General features: G+C 44.7%; 1 protein-coding gene and 6 non-coding genes across 7 annotated transcripts; all 7 read left to right on the plus strand.

Annotated features, from left to right (window-relative positions):
• Nucleotides 1–2,400: 2,400 nt before the first annotated feature.
• LOC135491772 (U2 spliceosomal RNA) lies at nt 2,401–2,589 on the plus strand. The gene has a single exon (XR_010447887.1). It is a non-coding gene; the product is annotated as a U2 spliceosomal RNA (small nuclear RNA).
• A 922-nt stretch (nt 2,590–3,511) lies between these two features.
• Nucleotides 3,512–3,704, plus strand: LOC135491764 (U2 spliceosomal RNA). The gene has a single exon (XR_010447880.1). It is a non-coding gene; the product is annotated as a U2 spliceosomal RNA (small nuclear RNA).
• A 926-nt stretch (nt 3,705–4,630) lies between these two features.
• Nucleotides 4,631–4,823, plus strand: LOC135491765 (U2 spliceosomal RNA). The gene has a single exon (XR_010447881.1). It is a non-coding gene; the product is annotated as a U2 spliceosomal RNA (small nuclear RNA).
• Nucleotides 4,824–5,745: 922 nt separating this feature from the next.
• On the plus strand, nt 5,746–5,937 carry LOC135491770 (U2 spliceosomal RNA). The gene has a single exon (XR_010447885.1). It is a non-coding gene; the product is annotated as a U2 spliceosomal RNA (small nuclear RNA).
• Nucleotides 5,938–6,859: 922 nt separating this feature from the next.
• On the plus strand, nt 6,860–7,043 carry LOC135491823 (U2 spliceosomal RNA). The gene has a single exon (XR_010447928.1). It is a non-coding gene; the product is annotated as a U2 spliceosomal RNA (small nuclear RNA).
• A 5,970-nt stretch (nt 7,044–13,013) lies between these two features.
• Nucleotides 13,014–13,208, plus strand: LOC135491812 (U2 spliceosomal RNA). The gene has a single exon (XR_010447923.1). It is a non-coding gene; the product is annotated as a U2 spliceosomal RNA (small nuclear RNA).
• A 3,394-nt stretch (nt 13,209–16,602) lies between these two features.
• Nucleotides 16,603–18,859, plus strand: LOC135491726 (uncharacterized). Its single transcript, XM_064777788.1, has 5 exons — nt 16,603–16,786; nt 17,248–17,339; nt 17,731–17,805; nt 18,073–18,144; nt 18,475–18,859. Exons 2-5 carry the CDS (start codon nt 17,301–17,303, stop codon nt 18,748–18,750), a joined length of 462 nt encoding a protein of 153 aa, XP_064633858.1. The 5' UTR covers nt 16,603–16,786; nt 17,248–17,300; the 3' UTR covers nt 18,751–18,859.
• The last annotated feature ends 3,611 nt before the right edge of the window (nt 18,860–22,470 follow it).

The raw sequence follows: 22,470 nt of genomic DNA on the forward strand, positions 1-22,470 counted from the left end.
AGCTCTATTCTCCATATACAATGATTTCGGCCAAGCCTCGGGGTCTGATATAAATATATCAAAGACAGAAATATTATTGTTAGGCGGTTTTTCGCACCAAAACATCCCTATAGAGTACAGGAAATATATAGTGAAAATTTCAAACATTTTGGGGATACCCTGGAACAAGGCAGGGCCTTGTGGGAAGACATATTGGAAGAAAATCATGGAAAAAGTGGGGAAAACAATAAAGTTATGGGAAAATAGACACCTGTCCTTTATAGGGAAAGTTTTGGTGATAAAAACCGTCCTCGTTTCTAAATTATGGTACGGAGCGAGAATTATGAAATTGCCAATGAAATATTGTACCGGGTTTGTGAAATTATTGTTTAAATTTTTATGGTCAAACAAAATGGAATTGATTAAAAGAAGCACTATGGTGCAGGCAATTGAAGATGGAGGGGTAGGGATGCCGCATGTAGCCAGTAAATGTCGGGCCCTGTTCATGGAAAGGTTAAAAAGACTCTACCACGTACAAGACGAGGGGGTCACACAGCCATGGATAGGGTACGGCATTTACAAAGCGGGCATAACACTGCGGCATCACTGCCCCGAAATTGCCAAAAATACTTATATGCACAGAGTTATTGGTAGACACGGTGTGTGGGAAGAGGTTTTATACCAGTGTAAAGCGGCAAAGTTGGGTATGGGTAGGTCACAATGGGTTAAAATCACAGCTGCTGCTTTATATGAGAAAATTATGAAAAATGGGGTTCAAATCCCACATACCGTGTGTACCAAAATGTATAATATCAACTGGAAAAAGATATGGAAAAACATATGGCACAACAAAATTTTATATAATAATGAGAAAGAACTATTTTATAAATTTGTACACAGAGCATTACCTGTAAAATCCTTGTTTAAATATTTGCCAAATATCCAGAAGAACTGTGCGAGGTGTAAAATGCAGACGGAATCCATGAAACATGCTTTTTATGATTGCGCTACGATACAGCCTGTTTTGAACTCGTTGTCAAATTTGTCAAGAATACAAGGATGGCCAGCGCCAACCTGGGAAAATATCACATGTCCGGTTTTTGCAAATAGCAAAGGGGTAGATAAAATAGTGGGGGTTTTGGGGATTTATATTCACACGATTTGGACAGGGAGAGCCAGTCTTTGGCAGGGGAAAAATCGAAATGAGCAAAACGAATTCGACAACAGAGTTCAAAACAGACTGTAAGGGGATTCCCCACAATGTGGGAATGGTATACGATTTTAAAAATTCACGTCGTTAGCGTATCGGCTTGCTAGCCTGTCGGGAACGTGCATGATTCGGACGCGGGAGGTCCCGGGTTCGAACCTGCCATATTCCACTGTTCAATTTCCTTCAAAAATATATTTTTTTCCCTCTTGTTTTCTTTTTCCTTCATTCTTTTTGCATTTTACATCTTGCATAGTTAGTTGTAAATATTGTAAATATATGTATATAGGGTATTAATTGAACGCACGCACAGAAATGTGAATTTTAAAACATAGTATAAAATTTTTTGGCGACTTAGATTAGCCCAGTTCCCAAGCAGGGGTCAGAATGAGACCAGATGGATGGTCTCGACCCCTTGCACTGGGCGCACATATGTATATACTTGCCATTGAGCACTATAGGCACATTGTTTTAAACATGAGTTATGAATTATGTTATTAATTTATGTTTTAAACCTTTATGTTTTATGTTATTATGTTATTATTTTATGTTAGTATGCCTTCAATTTACACTGGCACGTTTTATCCACATTGATTTAATCAGATAATTAAATGTTCCGTTTCTATTGGCGCTACAACAAAAATAATAAAATGTTAAATATCAAAATGCAATAAGTGGTGCCAATAGTTTTGAATATTCCGTACACGTATATACTTGGTGCTCACATGTTAATTAATTCTTCCATTGGTGCTAAAACAAAAAAAGTAAACAGTTAAGATTATAAAGTGAAAATTAGTTTCAATGGACATTATTTGGAAGGCGTATATGTATGTATGTTTTGTAAATACTAAGTCTGGGTTCACAGAGAGCGTAAGGGGAGTACTGTGAGGACGGCAACGGGCCGTTTCGGTGCCGGGGTCGGCGACACAAAGTATGACGTCGGTCTGGGCATCGGGACGGTTCGGGGGCGGCTTCGCAGTAGTCCCCCAATTCCATATGGAGTACTGTGGGATCGACGGGGCCGTCGCGACGCCGAGTGCTGTCTCGCCAATAGGGCTTTCAGCACGGGCGTCGGGACGGCACCGGACGGGCTCACAGTAAAATAATGAAAAATTTTAAACAAATAGATACATCTTTTGTAAAACCCCTGTATACAGTAATTGTAAATGAATAATTGTATATGCCCGTTTGGATACGTGAAATAAAAGATACCCACTGCGGGTTTATGCTGCAAAAAAAAAAAAAAGTATCTGTTCTTATCAGCTTAATATCTGATACGCACCTCATTGAGGTGCTTCGATATTAAACTGATTTTTGGACCTCGGCGAGATGTCAGGGGCTTGCTCCGCTCTCGCCACGGGTTGGCCTGGTATTGCAGTACCTCCAGGATCGGCCCATAATAAACAAACCAACAATAGACCTTTCCCCAAATGCCCTTCCCCATTGTTAACTTCCCTTTCCCATCCCTTACCGAGCTTGGGAGGGGGAGGGGTCGGGGTGGGGGTCCTGGGGCCAGGTGATTCAATTAAACTAAATATGTATCAGAAGCTAGGCAGATCAAGAACAGATACCGGTACAGTTGTGTGTGGGCATTAAATCAAGGCAAGAGTTTGGTCGAATAACCTCGTGTCCGAGCTCTGTCTGGCGCCTAAATGGCTTCCTGGCCGCAGACGACCTCCCTGGTGACGGGAAGCCCCTGTGACGATATCGATGACGTCACCGCAGCCAGGCAGCCACGTGTCCCTGGCGACAGTGGCGACAGTGACGTCAGTGAGGGCTCAAACTGGCCGTGCTCGACGTTCAGGGCCGAATTTGGCACTCGAACGGGGGGAGGGGGGGGGGGGGCACCCGCCAGTCGAAAGAGCAGCGCCAGGCCTACATGAAACGCGTGTGAAAAGGTGGGCATGCTTGGAATAGTTCTCCGTCGGTTGCCGTTGGAAGATTCGCTTGGAAATAACTTGCTCACCGCCTCGATTGGCTTGTGTCGTTCCGCGCGGTGTTTGCGACCTACATTCAGACGCCCTAATCGGACGGACTCACCTCGAACTCCCAGGGCCCGCGAAGCCAGTCACACGCCCAGAACAGCTTGGCCACCGCGGGACGAGGCGCGTCCTTCGACTTTCTAAGGAACTACTGTGCTGGGGGGGACACTCCTCGCTCCACGGACAATTTGCCTTGTCGATTCCCGAGGACACTGGCACCTGCAACGTCGTCTGCTGCCATCTGGCGTTGACCAAATCAACTACGTCACACGCAGCCGAAACGTCACGGCTTGGACAATTCACGCCGTTTGCAACATGTAGAATTTTCGAAGCCGACGCCGGCATCGCTTCTCGGCCTATTGGCTAAGATCAAAGTGTAGTATCTGTTCTTATCAGCTTAATATCTGATACGCACCTCATTGAGGTGCTTCGATATTAAACTGATTTTTGGACCTCGGCGAGATGTCAGGGGCTTGCTCCGCTCTCGCCACGGGTTGGCCTGGTATTGCAGTACCTCCAGGATCGGCCCATAATAAACAAACCAACAATAGACCTTTCCCCAAATGCCCTTCCCCATTGTTAACTTCCCTTTCCCATGCCTTACCGAGCTTGGGAGGGGGAGGGGTCGGGGTGGGGGTCCTGGGGCCAGGTGATTCAATTAAACTAAATATGTATCAGAAGCTAGGCAGATCAAGAACAGATACCGGTACAGTTGTGTGTGGGCATTAAATCAAGGCAAGAGTTTGGTCGAATAACCTCGTGTCCGAGCTCTGTCTGGCGCCTAAATGGCTTCCTGGCCGCAGACGACCTCCCTGGTGACGGGAAGCCCCTGTGACGATATCGATGACGTCACCGCAGCCAGGCAGCCACGTGTCCCTGGCGACAGTGGCGACAGTGACGTCAGTGAGGGCTCAAACTGGCCGTGCTCGACGTTCAGGGCCGAATTTGGCACTCGAACGGGGGGGGGGGGGGGGGGGGGGGGCACCCGCCAGTCGAAAGAGCAGCGCCAGGCCTACATGAAACGCGTGTGAAAAGGTGGGCATGCTTGGAATAGTTCTCCGTCGGTTGCCGTTGGAAGATTCGCTTGGAAATAACTTGCTCACCGCCTCGATTGGCTTGTGTCGTTCCGCGCGGTGTTTGCGACCTACATTCAGACGCCCTAATCGGACGGACTCACCTCGAACTCCCAGGGCCCGCGAAGCCAGTCACACGCCCAGAACAGCTTGGCCACCGCGGGACGAGGCGCGTCCTTCGACTTTCTAAGGAACTACTGTGCTGGGGGGGACACTCCTCGCTCCACGGACAATTTGCCTTGTCGATTCCCGAGGACACTGGCACCTGCAACGTCGTCTGCTGCCATCTGGCGTTGACCAAATCAACTACGTCACACGCAGCCGAAACGTCACGGCTTGGACAATTCACGCCGTTTGCAACATGTAGAATTTTCGAAGCCGACGCCGGCATCGCTTCTCGGCCTATTGGCTAAGATCAAAGTGTAGTATCTGTTCTTATCAGCTTAATATCTGATACGCACCTCATTGAGGTGCTTCGATATTAAACTGATTTTTGGACCTCGGCGAGATGTCAGGGGCTTGCTCCGCTCTCGCCACGGGTTGGCCTGGTATTGCAGTACCTCCAGGATCGGCCCATAATAAACAAACCAACAATAGACCTTTCCCCAAATGCCCTTCCCCATTGTTAACTTCCCTTTCCCATGCCTTACCGAGCTTGGGAGGGGGAGGGGTCGGGGTGGGGGTCCTGGGGCCAGGTGATTCAATTAAACTAAATATGTATCAGAAGCTAGGCAGATCAAGAACAGATACCGGTACAGTTGTGTGTGGGCATTAAATCAAGGCAAGAGTTTGGTCGAATAACCTCGTGTCCGAGCTCTGTCTGGCGCCTAAATGGCTTCCTGGCCGCAGACGACCTCCCTGGTGACGGGAAGCCCCTGTGACGATATCGATGACGTCACCGCAGCCAGGCAGCCACGTGTCCCTGGCGACAGTGGCGACAGTGACGTCAGTGAGGGCTCAAACTGGCCGTGCTCGACGTTCAGGGCCGAATTTGGCACTCGAACGGGGGGAGGGGGGGGGGGGGCACCCGCCAGTCGAAAGAGCAGCGCCAGGCCTACATGAAACGCGTGTGAAAAGGTGGGCATGCTTGGAATAGTTCTCCGTCGGTTGCCGTTGGAAGATTCGCTTGGAAATAACTTGCTCACCGCCTCGATTGGCTTGTGTCGTTCCGCGCGGTGTTTGCGACCTACATTCAGACGCCCTAATCGGACGGACTCACCTCGAACTCCCAGGGCCCGCGAAGCCAGTCACACGCCCAGAACAGCTTGGCCACCGCGGGACGAGGCGCGTCCTTCGACTTTCTAAGGAACTACTGTGCTGGGGGGGACACTCCTCGCTCCACGGACAATTTGCCTTGTCGATTCCCGAGGACACTGGCACCTGCAACGTCGTCTGCTGCCATCTGGCGTTGACCAAATCAACTACGTCACACGCAGCCGAAACGTCACGGCTTGGACAATTCACGCCGTTTGCAACATGTAGAATTTTCGAAGCCGACGCCGGCATCGCTTCTCGGCCTATTGGCTAAGATCAAAGTGTAGTATCTGTTCTTATCAGCTTAATATCTGATACGCACCTCATTGAGGTGCTTCGATATTAAACTGATTTTTGGACCTCGGCGAGATGTCAGGGGCTTGCTCCGCTCTCGCCACGGGTTGGCCTGGTATTGCAGTACCTCCAGATCGGCCCATAATAAACAAACCAACAATAGACCTTTCCCCAAATGCCCTTCCCCATTGTTAACTTCCCTTTCCCATGCCTTACCGAGCTTGGGAGGGGGAGGGGTCGGGGTGGGGGTCCTGGGGCCAGGTGATTCAATTAAACTAAATATGTATCAGAAGCTAGGCAGATCAAGAACAGATACCGGTACAGTTGTGTGTGGGCATTAAATCAAGGCAAGAGTTTGGTCGAATAACCTCGTGTCCGAGCTCTGTCTGGCGCCTAAATGGCTTCCTGGCCGCAGACGACCTCCCTGGTGACGGGAAGCCCCTGTGACGATATCGATGACGTCACCGCAGCCAGGCAGCCACGTGTCCCTGGCGACAGTGGCGACAGTGACGTCAGTGAGGGCTCAAACTGGCCGTGCTCGACGTTCAGGGCCGAATTTGGCACTCGAACGGGGGGGGGGGGGGGGGGGGCACCCGCCAGTCGAAAGAGCAGCGCCAGGCCTACATGAAACGCGTGTGAAAAGGTGGGCATGCTTGGAATAGTTCTCCGTCGGTTGCCGTTGGAAGATTCGCTTGGAAATAACTTGCTCACCGCCTCGATTGGCTTGTGTCGTTCCGCGCGGTGTTTGCGACCTACATTCAGACGCCCTAATCGGACGGACTCACCTCGAACTCCCAGGGCCCGCGAAGCCAGTCACACGCCCAGAACAGCTTGGCCACCGCGGGACGAGGCGCGTCCTTCGACTTTCTAAGGAACTACTGTGCTGGGGGGGACACTCCTCGCTCCACGGACAATTTGCCTTGTCGATTCCCGAGGACACTGGCACCTGCAACGTCGTCTGCTGCCATCTGGCGTTGACCAAATCAACTACGTCACACGCAGCCGAAACGTCACGGCTTGGACAATTCACGCCGTTTGCAACATGTAGAATTTTCGAAGCCGACGCCGGCATCGCTTCTCGGCCTATTGGCTAAGATCAAAGTGTAGTATCTGTTCTTATCTGTTTACTCCAAGTTTACTCCAAGTCAGGTCGGGGAGCAGCACGTGCCATATTCGTTTATTTATTTCGTTGATTTCGTTGATTTCGTTTAGCACTATGTGACGTTTTACAGCACCGATTCCGTTGGACCTTTTGTGAACAATTCGTTTTATTCAGTTGGCTGGAGCCTTTGTGTGGACCGAGTTTCAAGCCTTTGTGTTTCTGCACCAATTATTTTAACTTGCCAACGCCTAGGGTGTACATACACTGTACATACACTGTAAATAACGTTTTAAGTCATGGCGTCGACGTATGCCGGCGCCGTGGCATATCAAGATGGGGCCTATGAGGCAGAAGTTATTGAAGTCATTAATAGAAGCGATAGGTCGGTTGACTATAGAACTAATAAGGACGATGGTGAAATTAAACAGTACAAGATTGTGAAGGCATTGGTAGAAAGGGGAATCCCCATAGAAAGTATAAAAACAGTGATGAAAGTAAGCCAAGGGCACTTTAGTGTGAGATTCGAGAAGGGGGACCCCCAAATGGAGGAAGCCCCTGCAGTGCTAGAAGTAGACGGGGTAGGGTTATGGATGGAAAAGGCCATTGACTTTGAGGTTAAGAGATTCCACACTAGTCGCTATGTAAAAATCCATAACTATCCGGGAGAGTGTGATGTAGAATGGGTGAGGGAAGGGTTGCAAAAATACGGACTGGTGAAGGCAGTAAAGAGGGAGATGTTAAGAGAATACGGGACGGTTGAAAGTGGAACTGTGACGGCTATAATGAATGTGGGGGCAAAGGTCCCCAAGGTGATATACATCAAAGGAAACCGATTCCGAACATGGTACAGGGGACAAGAAGATGAGCTAAGGGGTGAATCCACGTGTTATAGATGTAGGAGAAAGGGGCACTATCGATATGAATGTACAGAACTGTTAGGAGTAGGAGAGGAGCAGAGTGAGAAGGAAGAGAGACGGGTGAAAAGTGTGGTGAGGAGTGTGGAAAAGGAAGGAGAGAGAAGCATGGTGAACAACGAGAAGGAGTCGATTGACGGGAAAGAAGAGAACGTAGCTGGCAGGTCTGAGGAGTTGGGAGTGTGTGTCGAAGATGGCGAGACGGAGAAGGGTGACGGGGAAGGAAATGGAGGCGCGGGAGAAACGAATGTCGTGAAACCGGGAGAATGGAAGAAAGTGGTGAAGAATAGGAGGAGAGGGGAAGAGTCGGTGTGGGATACGCCCACAGAAGTGCAAGATAGGTTGAGAACAGCAAAAGAAGTGTTAGAAGACAGTGACAATGAAGTAAGGGACTTATCGAGACCCCTAAGCATCGATTTAGATTCACCAACGAATGTGGAAAGAATTTTGAAGGGTTTTGCGGGTAGCAGGCCGACTACTCCCGACGGGGATGCAGAGCGGCGTGAGGGCACTGCCAAGAGGGGCAATGATAGGGTAGAAAAAAGCCCAGAAGACCGATCTGTTAAAGATCAAACTACACCGGTGGTCAAAAAGCCCAACTTGGGGGTGCCACCACGCCCGAGGCGTAGCCCGCCAGGGAGGGGTCGGAATGTGCCTGCAAAACCCTTCAAACATTAATTTAATGGATCCTCTCTTTATTTTCATCTGTATATTAATGGCGGTAACTGTGGTCTCAATGAATGTGAACGGGTTATATGAAAAAAGGACGAGTGTTTTAAATAAAATAGTAAGGTTAAAGTGTGATGTGGCATGTATACAGGAAGTGCATGTGGTGCCGGACAATTTGGGACCATGGATTAATCGGAACTACGGACTTCATTTCTATAGCAGTAGCCAGGCCCACGCAGGCGCGGCCATCATTACCAGAACTGCTGTAGAAAGGGAGTTTGTGGTTCCAGGGGGGTTAGAGGGGAGAATATGCCATGTGCGCCTGGGGTCCGGCACGCATGTTCTCTCTGTATACATGCCCACACAGAATCCAATTAAAAACCACGATAAAGCTATAATCTTCTGTCAAAAGCTAAAAGAGTATGTGAGGAAATTTAGGGGGGAACAGTGGATTTTAGGGGGGGACTTTAATTTTGCTTCGGGAAGGAACGATAGAGGGACGGGGACTTTGTTACCAGGGGACATCTTGTATAAAAAGCTTTGGCAGGAGATTATAGATTTATTAAATATTAAAGATGCATTTAGGGATTTAAATCCCACGGTAGATAGTTTCACTTTTTATAGAGGCCAAACTAGGTCCAGAATTGACCGTATTTATACGAATTTAAAGGTAGGTAAGGTAGATCATGTCCCACTGGTTTTTACAGACCATTACGGTGTGTTGGGTGCGGTAGAAAGTACAGGGAAGAAGAAAATGGGAAAGGGATTTTGGAAAATTAATAATAGCCTATTAGGGGAAGAGGGGACAGTAAGGGAGGTAACACAGTTTTGGAAGGGTTGGCAAAAAAGGAAGGGAAATTTTGGGTGTCCAATAGAGTGGTGGGAGAAGGGGAAACAAAAGTTACAGGGGATCTTCAAAAGGAATGGTAAGAGGGTGAACAGGGAGAGAGGGGAAGGTATTTTAGCTTTGGAGAGGGAGTTGGACTTTTTGGGGAAGGAGAGGGACAGAGGGGTGGACATTACAAGGCGGTGGGGGGAAGTAAGAGGGGAATTGAGCAAATTGGAAATGGCAGATTTGGAGGGGGCAAAAGTGAGGGCGGGGGCAAAATTCATAGAGGAGAGGGAAGCACCGACCACTGATTTTTTCAAGGTAGAAGTGAGGACAAAGACAGTTATTGATCAGTTAAAGGATGAAAATGGAAAGGTTTTAGAAGAACAAGATGAAATTTTAAAAGAGGTACAAAGGTTTTACGAGAATTTATATAGGAAAGGTGATACGGTAAAGGTGGCTAGGGACAGGTTCGCATCAAAAATCCATAAGAAACTAACTGGGGAACAACAAAATAAATTGGAGGGTTTGTTATCTACAGGGGAGGTTTTGAGGGAATTAAAAAATATGAAGGCGGGAAAATCACCGGGGATTGATGGGTTAGGAAAAGAGTTTTATTTGTATTACTGGGAGCTATTGGGGGACGATTTGGTAGAGACTATAAATAATGTATTTTTACGGGAAAAACTGGGGGGAACGATGAAAACGGCAGTGATATCTATTTTGTTCAAAAAAGGGGATCCGAGGGATATTAAAAATTATAGACCTGTAAGTTTGCTAACGGTAGATTATAAGATTATCACCAAAGTTTTAAAGTCGAGACTGTCGGGGGTCATGGGCGACCTAGTGCACCCTGATCAGGCATGCGGAGTCCCCAAAAGATCAATCAATGATCAACTGTTCAATATTCAAACCGTCATCGAACATGCGGCGGACTCCGGGGGTGCACTGGTGGCCGTTGACCTCCGAAAAGCCTTCGATTTAGTATCTCATGAATGGCTATTTCAATGTTTAGAGACCATGAGGTTTGGCCGAAATTTTATGAGATGGATGAGGGTGCTGTATGATGCGCCGGAGAGTAGGGTGCTGGTGAATGGATTCCTGTCAGGGACATTCAGGGTGGGCAGATCAGTTAGACAGGGCTGCAGTCTGTCCCCGCTGCTGTTTGTACTCTGCCAGGAGCCGCTCGCCTGCGCCGTGCGCTCCGACGAACGGGTGCGGGGCATTAAGCTGCCTAACGTAAAACAAGAGGTTAAAAACATTGCCTTTGCGGATGATGCCACGCACCCGATTGCAGCACCCTGTATACGAGCTCTATTCTCCATATACAATGATTTCGGCCAAGCCTCGGGGTCTGATATAAATATATCAAAGACAGAAATATTATTGTTAGGCGGTTTTTCGCACCAAAACATCCCTATAGAGTACAGGAAATATATAGTGAAAATTTCAAACATTTTGGGGATACCCTGGAACAAGGCAGGGCCTTGTGGGAAGACATATTGGAAGAAAATCATGGAAAAAGTGGGGAAAACAATAAAGTTATGGGAAAATAGACACCTGTCCTTTATAGGGAAAGTTTTGGTGATAAAAACCGTCCTCGTTTCTAAATTATGGTACGGAGCGAGAATTATGAAATTGCCAATGAAATATTGTACCGGGTTTGTGAAATTATTGTTTAAATTTTTATGGTCAAACAAAATGGAATTGATTAAAAGAAGCACTATGGTGCAGGCAATTGAAGATGGAGGGGTAGGGATGCCGCATGTAGCCAGTAAATGTCGGGCCCTGTTCATGGAAAGGTTAAAAAGACTCTACCACGTACAAGACGAGGGGGTCACACAGCCATGGATAGGGTACGGCATTTACAAAGCGGGCATAACACTGCGGCATCACTGCCCCGAAATTGCCAAAAATACTTATATGCACAGAGTTATTGGTAGACACGGTGTGTGGGAAGAGGTTTTATACCAGTGTAAAGCGGCGAAGTTGGGTATGGGTAGGTCACAATGGGTTAAAATCACAGCTGCTGCTTTATATGAGAAAATTATGAAAAATGGGGTTCAAATCCCACATACCGTGTGTACCAAAATGTATAATATCAACTGGAAAAAGATATGGAAAAACATATGGCACAACAAAATTTTATATAATAATGAGAAAGAACTATTTTATAAATTTGTACACAGAGCATTACCTGTAAAATCCTTGTTTAAATATTTGCCAAATATCCAGAAGAACTGTGCGAGGTGTAAAATGCAGACGGAATCCATGAAACATGCTTTTTATGATTGCGCTACGATACAGCCTGTTTTGAACTCGTTGTCAAATTTGTCAAGAATACAAGGATGGCCAGCGCCAACCTGGGAAAATATCACATGTCCGGTTTTTGCAAATAGCAAAGGGGTAGATAAAATAGTGGGGGTTTTGGGGATTTATATTCACACGATTTGGACAGGGAGAGCCAGTCTTTGGCAGGGGAAAAATCGAAATGAGCAAAACGAATTCGACAACAGAGTTCAAAACAGACTGTAAGGGGATTCCCCACAATGTGGGAATGGTATACGATTTTAAAAATTCACGTTGTTAGCGTATCGGCTTGCTAGCCTGTCGGGAACGTGCATGATTCGGACGCGGGAGGTCCCGGGTTCGAACCTGCCATATTCCACTGTTCAATTTCCTTCAAAAATATATTTTTTTCCCTCTTGTTTTCTTTTTCCTTCATTCTTTTTGCATTTTACATCTTGCATAGTTAGTTGTAAATATTGTAAATATATGTATATAGGGTATTAATTGAACGCACGCACAGAAATGTGAATTTTAAAACATAGTATAAAATTTTTTGGCGACTTAGATTAGCCCAGTTCCCAAGCAGGGGTCAGAATGAGACCAGATGGATGGTCTCGACCCCTTGCACTGGGCGCACATATGTATATACTTGCCATTGAGCACTATAGGCACATTGTTTTAAACATGAGTTATGAATTATGTTATTAATTCATGTTTTAAACCTTTATGTTTTATGTTATTATGTTATTATTTTATGTTAGTATGCCTTCAATTTACACTGGCACGTTTTATCCACATTGATTTAATTAGATAATTAAATGTTCCGTTTCTATTGGTGCTACAACAAAAATAATAAAATGTTAAATATCAAAATGCAATAAGTGGTGCCAATAGTTTTGAATATTCCGTACACGTATATACTTGGTGCTCACATGTTAATTAATTCTTCCATTGGTGCTAAAACAAAAAAAGTAAACAGTTAAGATTATAAAGTGAAAATTAGTTTCAATGGACATTATTTGGAAGGCGTATATGTATGTATGTTTTGTAAATACTAAGTCTGGGTTCACAGAGAGCGTAAGGGGAGTACTGTGAGGACGGCAACGGGCCGTTTCGGTGCCGGGGTCGGCGACACAAAGTATGACGTCGGTCTGGGCATCGGGACGGTTCGGGGGCGGCTTCGCAGTAGTCCCCCAATTCCATATGGAGTACTGTGGGATCGACGGGGCCGTCGCGACGCCGAGTGCTGTCTCGCCAATAGGGCTTTCAGCACGGGCGTCGGGACGGCACCGGACGGGCTCACAGTAAAATAATGAAAAATTTTAAACAAATAGATACATCTTTTGTAAAACCCCTGTATACAGTAATTGTAAATGAATAATTGTATATGCCCGTTTGGATACGTGAAATAAAAGATACCCACTGCGGGTTTATGCTGCAAAAAAAAAAAAAAAAAAAAGTATCTGTTCTTATCAGCTTAATATCTGATACGCACCTCATTGAGGTGCTTCGATATTAAACTGATTTTTGGACCTCGGCGAGATGTCAGGGGCTTGCTCCGCTCTCGCCACGGGTTGGCCTGGTATTGCAGTACCTCCAGGATCGGCCCATAATAAACAAACCAACAATAGACCTTTCCCCAAATGCCCTTCCCCATTGTTAACTTCCCTTTCCCATGCCTTACCGAGCTTGGGAGGGGGAGGGGTCGGGGTGGGGGTCCTGGGGCCAGGTGATTCAATTAAACTAAATATGTATCAGAAGCTAGGCAGATCAAGAACAGATACCGGTACAGTTGTGTGTGGGCATTAAATCAAGGCAAGAGTTTGGTCGAATAACCTCGTGTCCGAGCTCTGTCTGGCGCCTAAATGGCTTCCTGGCCGCAGACGACCTCCCTGGTGACGGGAAGCCCCTGTGACGATATCGATGACGTCACCGCAGCCAGGCAGCCACGTGTCCCTGGCGACAGTGGCGACAGTGACGTCAGTGAGGGCTCAAACTGGCCGTGCTCGACGTTCAGGGCCGAATTTGGCACTCGAACGGGGGGGGGGGGGGGGGGGGGGCACCCGCCAGTCGAAAGAGCAGCGCCAGGCCTACATGAAACGCGTGTGAAAAGGTGGGCATGCTTGGAATAGTTCTCCGTCGGTTGCCGTTGGAAGATTCGCTTGGAAATAACTTGCTCACCGCCTCGATTGGCTTGTGTCGTTCCGCGCGGTGTTTGCGACCTACATTCAGACGCCCTAATCGGACGGACTCACCTCGAACTCCCAGGGCCCGCGAAGCCAGTCACACGCCCAGAACAGCTTGGCCACCGCGGGACGAGGCGCGTCCTTCGACTTTCTAAGGAACTACTGTGCTGGGGGGGACACTCCTCGCTCCACGGACAATTTGCCTTGTCGATTCCCGAGGACACTGGCACCTGCAACGTCGTCTGCTGCCATCTGGCGTTGACCAAATCAACTACGTCACACGCAGCCGAAACGTCACGGCTTGGACAATTCACGCCCTGTTTTGTTGTTCATTTATACTGATCTGTGTTACCAAACTATTTTGATAAAAGTTAGGTTTTTTTTAATGAGATTACAATAGTGTTTATTGACGTAGTGCATTGATTTTTACAATACAAATTTCGAGATGAATTGTTAAGTCGCTGTGCATTTTGTCTGAAACTACGGCGAGTGATAAATGCTGTAGACAGCACAGCGTATTGCCCACCTGCTGGTCACTTCTTTTTAGTGCTCAATTTGCAATGTCTTCAACATCATTTGAATATCAGATTCCGGGGAACGTGATAGGGAATTCTTATGTTCTCCTTGTCAACATCAGTCAAAATTAGATTAATTTGGATGTGTGTTTAGTCTGTTTAGATCAACGGAGTGATATCAGTGGTGCACAATATGTGCACAATATTCAAGACCGTCTTTTTATCGTAATACTCGGCCCAATCTCCTGGTCAACCAGGTCGAGAATAATTGGAACGGGCATTAGCGCTGAAGTGAGAGCTATATTTTGGTAAGTGACCAGAGATAGTGGAGCATGTTTTCATGCTGCTAATGCACAGGAAACCTTTTTGATGTGAATCTTAAGGGGACACCCAAATCTGAGAGCCAAGAGCCAAGAGCCACACACAGGCCGAGTAGTAACCGGGAGTAGTAATAGTAATACTGTGCCATCCATCATAAAAATAATCGACGGCGTACAGGTAGATTAGCAGTATTATACAGGGTGGGCCAGGCATTTTTTTCTCAAATGTGGCCTTTTTTCTGGGAGGTATGAGTGGTATCAATTCACTTTTCAAAATCTGGTCCCCAGGAAAGGGCAAGGAAGTTTTTGGCTGAAAATGTATCATACGATGATTGTATCGACATGCCTAATAGGATTATGCTTTTTTTCAGTAAGCCCTGTGCGATCACAAGTATTTTGTTATTCATTGTTTGTAACGCCCTTAGAGTAAATTTAAGCAAGAAAAAAGGTTGGCAATAATAACCCTTGCACATTCCATTCCGTCGGATTCTGAATTTAGCTCGTCGCCGTCGGCGCCGAAATCTCACTACAGAGTGTCATAGAACAAAACTTTCTTGCTCTTTCCTGGCGACAAGATTTTGAAAAGTAAATTGATACCCCTCATACCTCCCAGATCGACGGATTTCCACCAAAATTGGTGTGCAAGCAGTTTCAAGAAGATCAGAAGTCGATGGAGGACCGATATGGCTGGCATCTTCATTCCATCCTTTGAGGATCATGTTCTCGAGTCCACGAATAGACCATGCAAAATCTGCAAAAAGTGATAAGGTGGGGGGGGGGGTCGGAGTTTCTTGCTGAATTTTTTTCAGAGATTGGCCATGGGATAAGATTCAGACTGACGAAACCCTTCGGCGAAAAATTCCACCGTTTACTAATTAGAAATAAAACAATTTAAAGGCCATTTTCAATCAAAATATTGGACGATTTTCCTATAAAATCGGTCAAATTGAGTGATTTTTCATGACTTAATGAACAAATGGTGCCAATGTTCCTTATTCGTAAGTGAGACTAGAAGGCATTGGGAATTTTTTCATGGTAAAATATTGTACAAAATCATACGTACATTAAAGATATGATACCTCTTAAAGGAGCATTGCCCCCATTGACCTAAACGTATGCTCTATATTATTGGCGAAATCTAAATTGCCACAGGGACTGGAGCGTTATCCTTTTCAAATAGCAAGGCTAAAATGTGGTTCTCAATTTTAGAAAAATAAAATATTTGGGCGCCCCTTCCACTTTCCTCTAATTGCGTACTGTTTTAACCCTTTTACACCTAATATTTTACCTTCAGTTCAAATTGTCTTTCACTGTTAAAATGCAGTTTTTGGGGAGCTTCCTATTAAATAAAGAGGTTTTTTTAATGTATTGGAAGGCTGGTGAATGTGGGGCCTTACTGCTCCAAAGAGTGCCGCCGGTAGAACCCCCTGGTGTACATTGTACCCCCCCCCCCCCGAGTAAGGTGCGGTTCTGTCGGAATTGGTTCCTACGTGACAACAACATTTGGTTACGGTTTCCTATTCCTGGCATGACTTTCATCAACCACATGACATGTTGAGCCATGCCCACGGTTTTAGTCTCATCTGACAGATCCTCTTAGTTATGTTTCACTCTCTTAGTGAATAGCCAGGAATTTTGAAAGCCGCGCTAGTTCATCCACACATACGACCCTTGAAAATGTAGGCAGATCAGACTTGAGATTGGTATTGGACCTCATCATCATGGAGGCCGGTGCCGGAAAGTTCAGAAATGGGCCAGCCAGCCCTGCTGAAGTGTGGATTTTCGGACATTGCTCCACATATGCAGTGTGGTCTTGTGAGAAAATATAAACATGATTTAAGTGTAGTAAACCTAAAACAATGCAGAAAGAATGTTAAAGCCGATTTGAAAAGTTTGAATATGCCATTGAATGATGTAGAATGTGAATCGAATCTGATTGCCTTAGCCCTTACGTGCGGGATTCTTTGATTTGTCAAGTGGCGTCTTGGACGAAAAAACTATCTGTCCGGTCCACAGATACAAATTAAGCTTGACTGGAAGGCTTCACAAAAGTGTCAATATCCTCTACACGCACTAGATTCGAAACGCAAACCTCATCGGGACCGAGGTATAGGGAAGAGAATATCGGAGGAAATCTATCAGGAATGGAATGTCTTTGTACCTGTGGGATCAAGTAAGTCTTGTAACATTATTGACATTGTATCATCACACTGTGTAAATTCATGCGTACATCATATGCCTATAGGATCCTTACACCAGGACCAGTCAATGCCTGAGGTGGCCTTTCCGAATCATAACAAAAAGCTAAATAAACATCAAAACAACACATACACGGCTATCTTACAAGGTGTTCACAATGCGGCTTTTTGTTTACTGCTGGTTGGTTGTGGCCTTCAACAGCTTTCTCCCACGGATCGACTGGTGTTACCTGCAACTTTTATCATTCACAGGTTTTTGCTAAAAGTTGCCCTGAAGATGTTGTGTCATTGGAGACTGTTCATTCTAAACTGAGTCAAACGTCTGCTTTCAAACACCTATAATGTGATCCTCCTTCCTGTTTTCCCCAACGTCGTATGCACACAGTCTCACAGTATAGGACTAGGAGCATTTTGTAAATTCTACTGTTGATTCCAGGTATTTGTAAAACATGTGATGCACATCACAGGGATCTATTGGTGAGAAAAAATATGCCTTCAAGTCAGGTGACAGTCACTGATGAGCAACAGGTAGGTCGGAGGGAAACATATCAGGTTACATCATTATTATTTGATTCACATAATTGTCATCGACATGCCACTCAGCAGGATTTGTGTGTAACAGTGAGTGCCGACACAGCCACAGAATATCTTTGAAGTTCTGTAATATGCCTCATTGCAAGCGTTATTCACAAACAATGCCACTCAACATGGAAACTTTGGAATATGCCAATAAAAAGAACTGCGGTTAGGGCCTACCGGTAGGTCATTTCCTGGTCCAATTTCAAGCCTTGCTAATTCCTTACAAAGTGCCAACAATATTCAAATCTTTGGCCAGATCAGTCAAATACTACTGAAACAGATACCATACATGTATCTTTTCTCAGCCACCCTGCCTACATTTCTCTTCTTATCTTTTCAGCCTGGTCCTTCAATGGTACAGTTCTCATCAATTCTTCCTTCTACGGTTCTACCTCCAACGGACTCGGAGAATGAGGTGAGTTTACCATTAACATTGTATTGTGCAGTCAGACCGAAAATCTTTTTATAAGGGAACATGTGCTACTGGTACATATGACCAAGTCTCCTGAACCTTTACTCTAAGTAAATAGAAATATAATCTTCAGTGCTCATACACAAGAGCCCTGTTATTACTACAAGTGCTGGGGCCAGCAGGCATTATCTGATATTCAGACATGAACAGTTACCTTGCCATGATTACTGTCAATCCATATGTCACTACAGCAGAAAATACATTTTGCAGTGTGAGTCTCCCATGCCAGAGAATATCCAAGAGATAGGAGATGATGATTCAAGTGCTGAAAGCATTATCAAGGTAAAATAACATAAACGTCACTCTTATCCACCAGCACTGCTCTAATCATTACTTTCACTTAGTCTTGCATATACAGCATGTACAAGGAGGCAATTGAAATATAATTTTTCAAATGCTCTATCAAACTTTGAAAGGCTTTGTCAAAAGTTAAAAGGCATGAAAGCTGTTCCGTACATTTGGTACAATCGTGTATCTTATCACCAATCACTCTGCTTGGTGCATTGACGAGCGAGAAAAGGCAGTAAGCATGATTTTGCTCGTCACACTCTAAAACTAAACATTGTCTCCCTCATATGTGAAAATTTGTTAATACAGCATTTTTTGTTTCAGGGTGGCCAGTTTCTCCAAGTTGCTGAGTCTAGTAATGGGGAATCGCCATCAAGCCAAGAAGAGCTTGAAGTTGATATGTCCTGTGCACCAACACCAGCTCCAGGGAACTATGATGTTGCGATGGTCAACCGGTTTTTGCAGCAGGGAATTGTGCTCCTGTTGATGGACAGCTCCACCGCAAATTGGAAGAGATCCTCTTTTCATATTGATCTCAGGTATGGAGAAGCCATCCTGTTATTCCTACCTGACTTTTGTTTTACCCAACAATCTGGATAGTTGTATTATCAGTGCTCAAGCCAAGCAATAACGTTGCTAATTGTAGGAGTACATGTAGTTCTCGTGTGATTCCAGGAAAGTACACTTTGAATCTTCTAAAGAGTACTTCAGACTGCGCACATCGTATGTTGCATCATTTTATAACTGTAGGATGTAGCCTACTCAAGAGCTACCATTATTCATCTACTCTTTTTAGCATGTGTTTAAGGTGATATTTCTGTTATGTTGTCTCTGATAAAGCCAGAGGCTTGTGCCTGTATGTGACAACTATTGTTGTGTTGTAATAAATTTGATGATAAATTTGATGATAATTGACATCATAATTACTCCTAAGTCTGGTCTTAATTCTTTCCATGTTCAGCTCAGGGTCATCAAGCTTGCTGGTTTCTGGATTCAGAGTTCCTACCCAGAAATATACAGTGTTGATGTTGTTGAGCTTGCAACAACGTAAATGAGTCTACCGGGTATTGTGAAAAGGATGTGCGTCAACCTGCTAAATATTGTCCACACAGTATAAAGCTGTGTACAATGTTTATCTACATGTACAGTGGAACCTTACTTAATAGTGGACACCTCCGTTGGCAGGATACCCTCTATAAAGATGACTATACTACGTCCTGATGGGTCATTTCCATGCAATTTGGCAACTTTGATCAGGGTGCTACTCAACTTCTCCTAGTTCCAGCAGTGACTTTTAAATAGAATATGTCAATTTCATATTTAATTTTGGGTCCTGCAGGATGATCCGATGTTGTATTCATAATTCTCTGTTCAATTGACTTGTCTTCATGTTGGTGGGTGCCCGGTACATCACAAAATGGACTTTGCCCTTTTTTGAGGTTTCATTGTTTTTTGCCAAAAATGTATGGAGGCACTTCTCACAATCTCCCCCAATTTCATTTTGGTGTTTACTTGTGTATTCTAATTCCGATGAACCAAGCTCAAACTCTGAGCTTCTGGCACTTGCAAACGTGTGTCCCAAGCAATGAATTGCCTTGTGATAGTTTGTGGCAGTATAAGTGCTCAGTTCAACTCTTTTCTGATTGGTGGCAGTATGGGCGGTTATTACCGCAAATAAAGACAAACCAAAGCAAAGACACTTGTGTAGCATATCAAGGACACGTAGATTGATACTCCTGGGCGGTTATTACCGCAAATAAAGACAAACCAAAGCAAAGACACCTGTGTAGCATATCAAGGACACGTAGATTGATACTGCTATGTGTGCCACATCAAAGACATCTGGACCATACACCACATCAAAGATAACGATGCGAAGTCAACAGGCGGCGCCACCGTCTTGGGACAAGTAAAAACGATTTCGACAACTATAGGTTTTTGTTGATATAAGCGACTATTTTTATTTTTATAATCATTTTTTTCTCGCAGTGAAATTTTAATTAATTGATTCAACTTCAATAAGTTAAATGAGAAGAAAAATAAATATCTCGACTTGAAAAAAAAAATTTAATTTCAAATTTTTTTTCTTGACTTGAAAAAAAATATCTTGACTAGAAAAAAATCATTTCGACTAGAAAAAAAATTGCCCATAGGAGAGAGGTGGCAAATAACAACAACGTCAACAGGCAGCGTACGGCCGCCAGCAATCTACAGTGGCGCCGCCTGTTGACTTCGCATCGTTATCTTTGACGTGGTGTATGGTCCAGATGTCTTTGATGTGGCACACATAGGAGTATCAATCTACATGTCCTTGATATGCTACACAAGTGTCTTTGCTTTGGTTTGTCTTTATTTGCGGTAATAACCGCCCAGGAGTATCAATCTACGTGTCCTTGATATGCTACACAAGTGTCTTTGCTTTGGTTTGTCTTTATTTGCGGTAATAACCGCCCATATGGCAGCACCAGTAAGATGCTGTAAAATATGACGAAAATCCATCTTTTTCACCCATTCTTGCGCTTTCCCTGAGATGGCACCCAAAAATTTTATTTTTTATTTCAGATAAGTAAGAGATATGCTACAAAATTAGGCATGCCTTATCACCCAGCTCCCTGTGGCAATTTAGCTATGAGTGTTTCTTTTCACCTATGACAAAAAGGGCCTAAGGGGTAGGGGTTCTACCAAGGCCTATGGCTCCCATACCACAAGGTTTATCAACTTGCACTTACTTTGAGAGCAAGGTCGAATCATACTTTAACAATACCGCAAAGGGCAATTATGTAGGGTTTGTGGTTTTTGCTTGACAGCAGTTCAAATTAACCCCTTTATTTCTATTTAAAAAAAATCGTAATCCGTCAAAATTGAACTTAAGCAATTAACTCAGTAATTAGTGAATATTTTTGGCTAATATTTTACATGCTTTTATCTCTCCATAGGAGATACCTACACACCAAATTTCATCAAAAACCGTTGACCTCCACCTTATCACTCACTGCATGGTCTACTCATGGACGCACACTTAAACATTATCCTGGTATAATTCTCCTCTGTTTCAGGTATCAGACCCCTGCCTTAATGTCTCTTAGCCCTAAGTATATACCTTGTCGTATATTGTCGAGAATTAGTGCAAGCATGTCTGCATTTGATGCTTATTTGTTCCCATTATCTAAGGACAGGGCAAAACATGAAAAATCACGAATTCTAGTGCATACTATAAAAAGAGGGGACTGCCTCTTCTGGGGCGGCGAGCAAAAAAACGGATATGGTGTCTTTCGGCTAGTTATCAATGGGAAAAGACGAAAGGTTCGGGTCCACAGATATCTTTTTTTTCTCTGTAATGACTGCAAACCCCTTAAAAGGTCAAAACATGTGTCACACCGCTGCCATAACAAACTTTGCTTACGAATTCAACATCTTTCTTACGAAGCGGCAGTAGTGAATGCTCAACGACAGACGTGCGTTCATGAACAACAGTGTTTTAGTCACTGGGGGCATGAGAAGTGTTTGCTTTAGGTGTGGTAAGTTTAATCCACAACAAAAAAATCTTTTTGGTAATTACAAGTTATATTCACATGCTAACATGCGTTTCTCTTCGACTCTTCATGGCCATTGCATTTGTTAAAAACGTTCAATGTTCAGGGACTAATTGTTTATGTTTCCTTTGCTTCACAGTTTTTATAAGAAAACGCTTCAGTGCATGTGGCACAAACTACTGCAACAGAAAATTTTCGCGAATGCCAAACGATCGACATAAAATTTGTTTTCCCCAAAATAAAGTTGCCTATTTTGACCTAAATTTCTTGATAGTGTAGGCGCTGTAGCGTAGATGTCGACCGTATCCTCAAATCCACTGTCAACGAGTCTCAATGTTTGAAGTAATTTGGCATGTAGCGCACAAAGTTGAGCAGTAATTAGACAAAAGACATTGGAGAGGTGTGGAATTTGTGTTTGTTAGGAGCAATTATGATACGTGCTAATTGCACATGGTATACGCGATCACTTTTAAATCACCTAATGGTTTACCAGCTGAGATCGACATAAAGGCATTTGATGCAATGCCTCTGTGGAAACATGGAAATAATGAAATATAATTCTTGTTGACAAGCAAAATATTTTCGCAAGCAAGAGCTACTCGCGAAAACATAATGCAGGCGATTTTTTCTGTTCTACAGTAGTTGCCATATGCGCCCCCGTATTGTTTCAGCTTTCGCCGCCTCCTAACGGACCTCCCCTTTTTGTAAGCTTTTGATTGCTTGCTGCCTTTAATGCACCATATCGTGATGTTATGGCATGTTCTGTTCATCATGTCATTGCTTTAGC

This window comes from Lineus longissimus, chromosome 7, assembly GCF_910592395.1.
Source record: "Lineus longissimus chromosome 7, tnLinLong1.2, whole genome shotgun sequence".
NCBI classification, from domain to species: Eukaryota; Metazoa; Nemertea; class Pilidiophora; order Heteronemertea; family Lineidae; genus Lineus; species Lineus longissimus.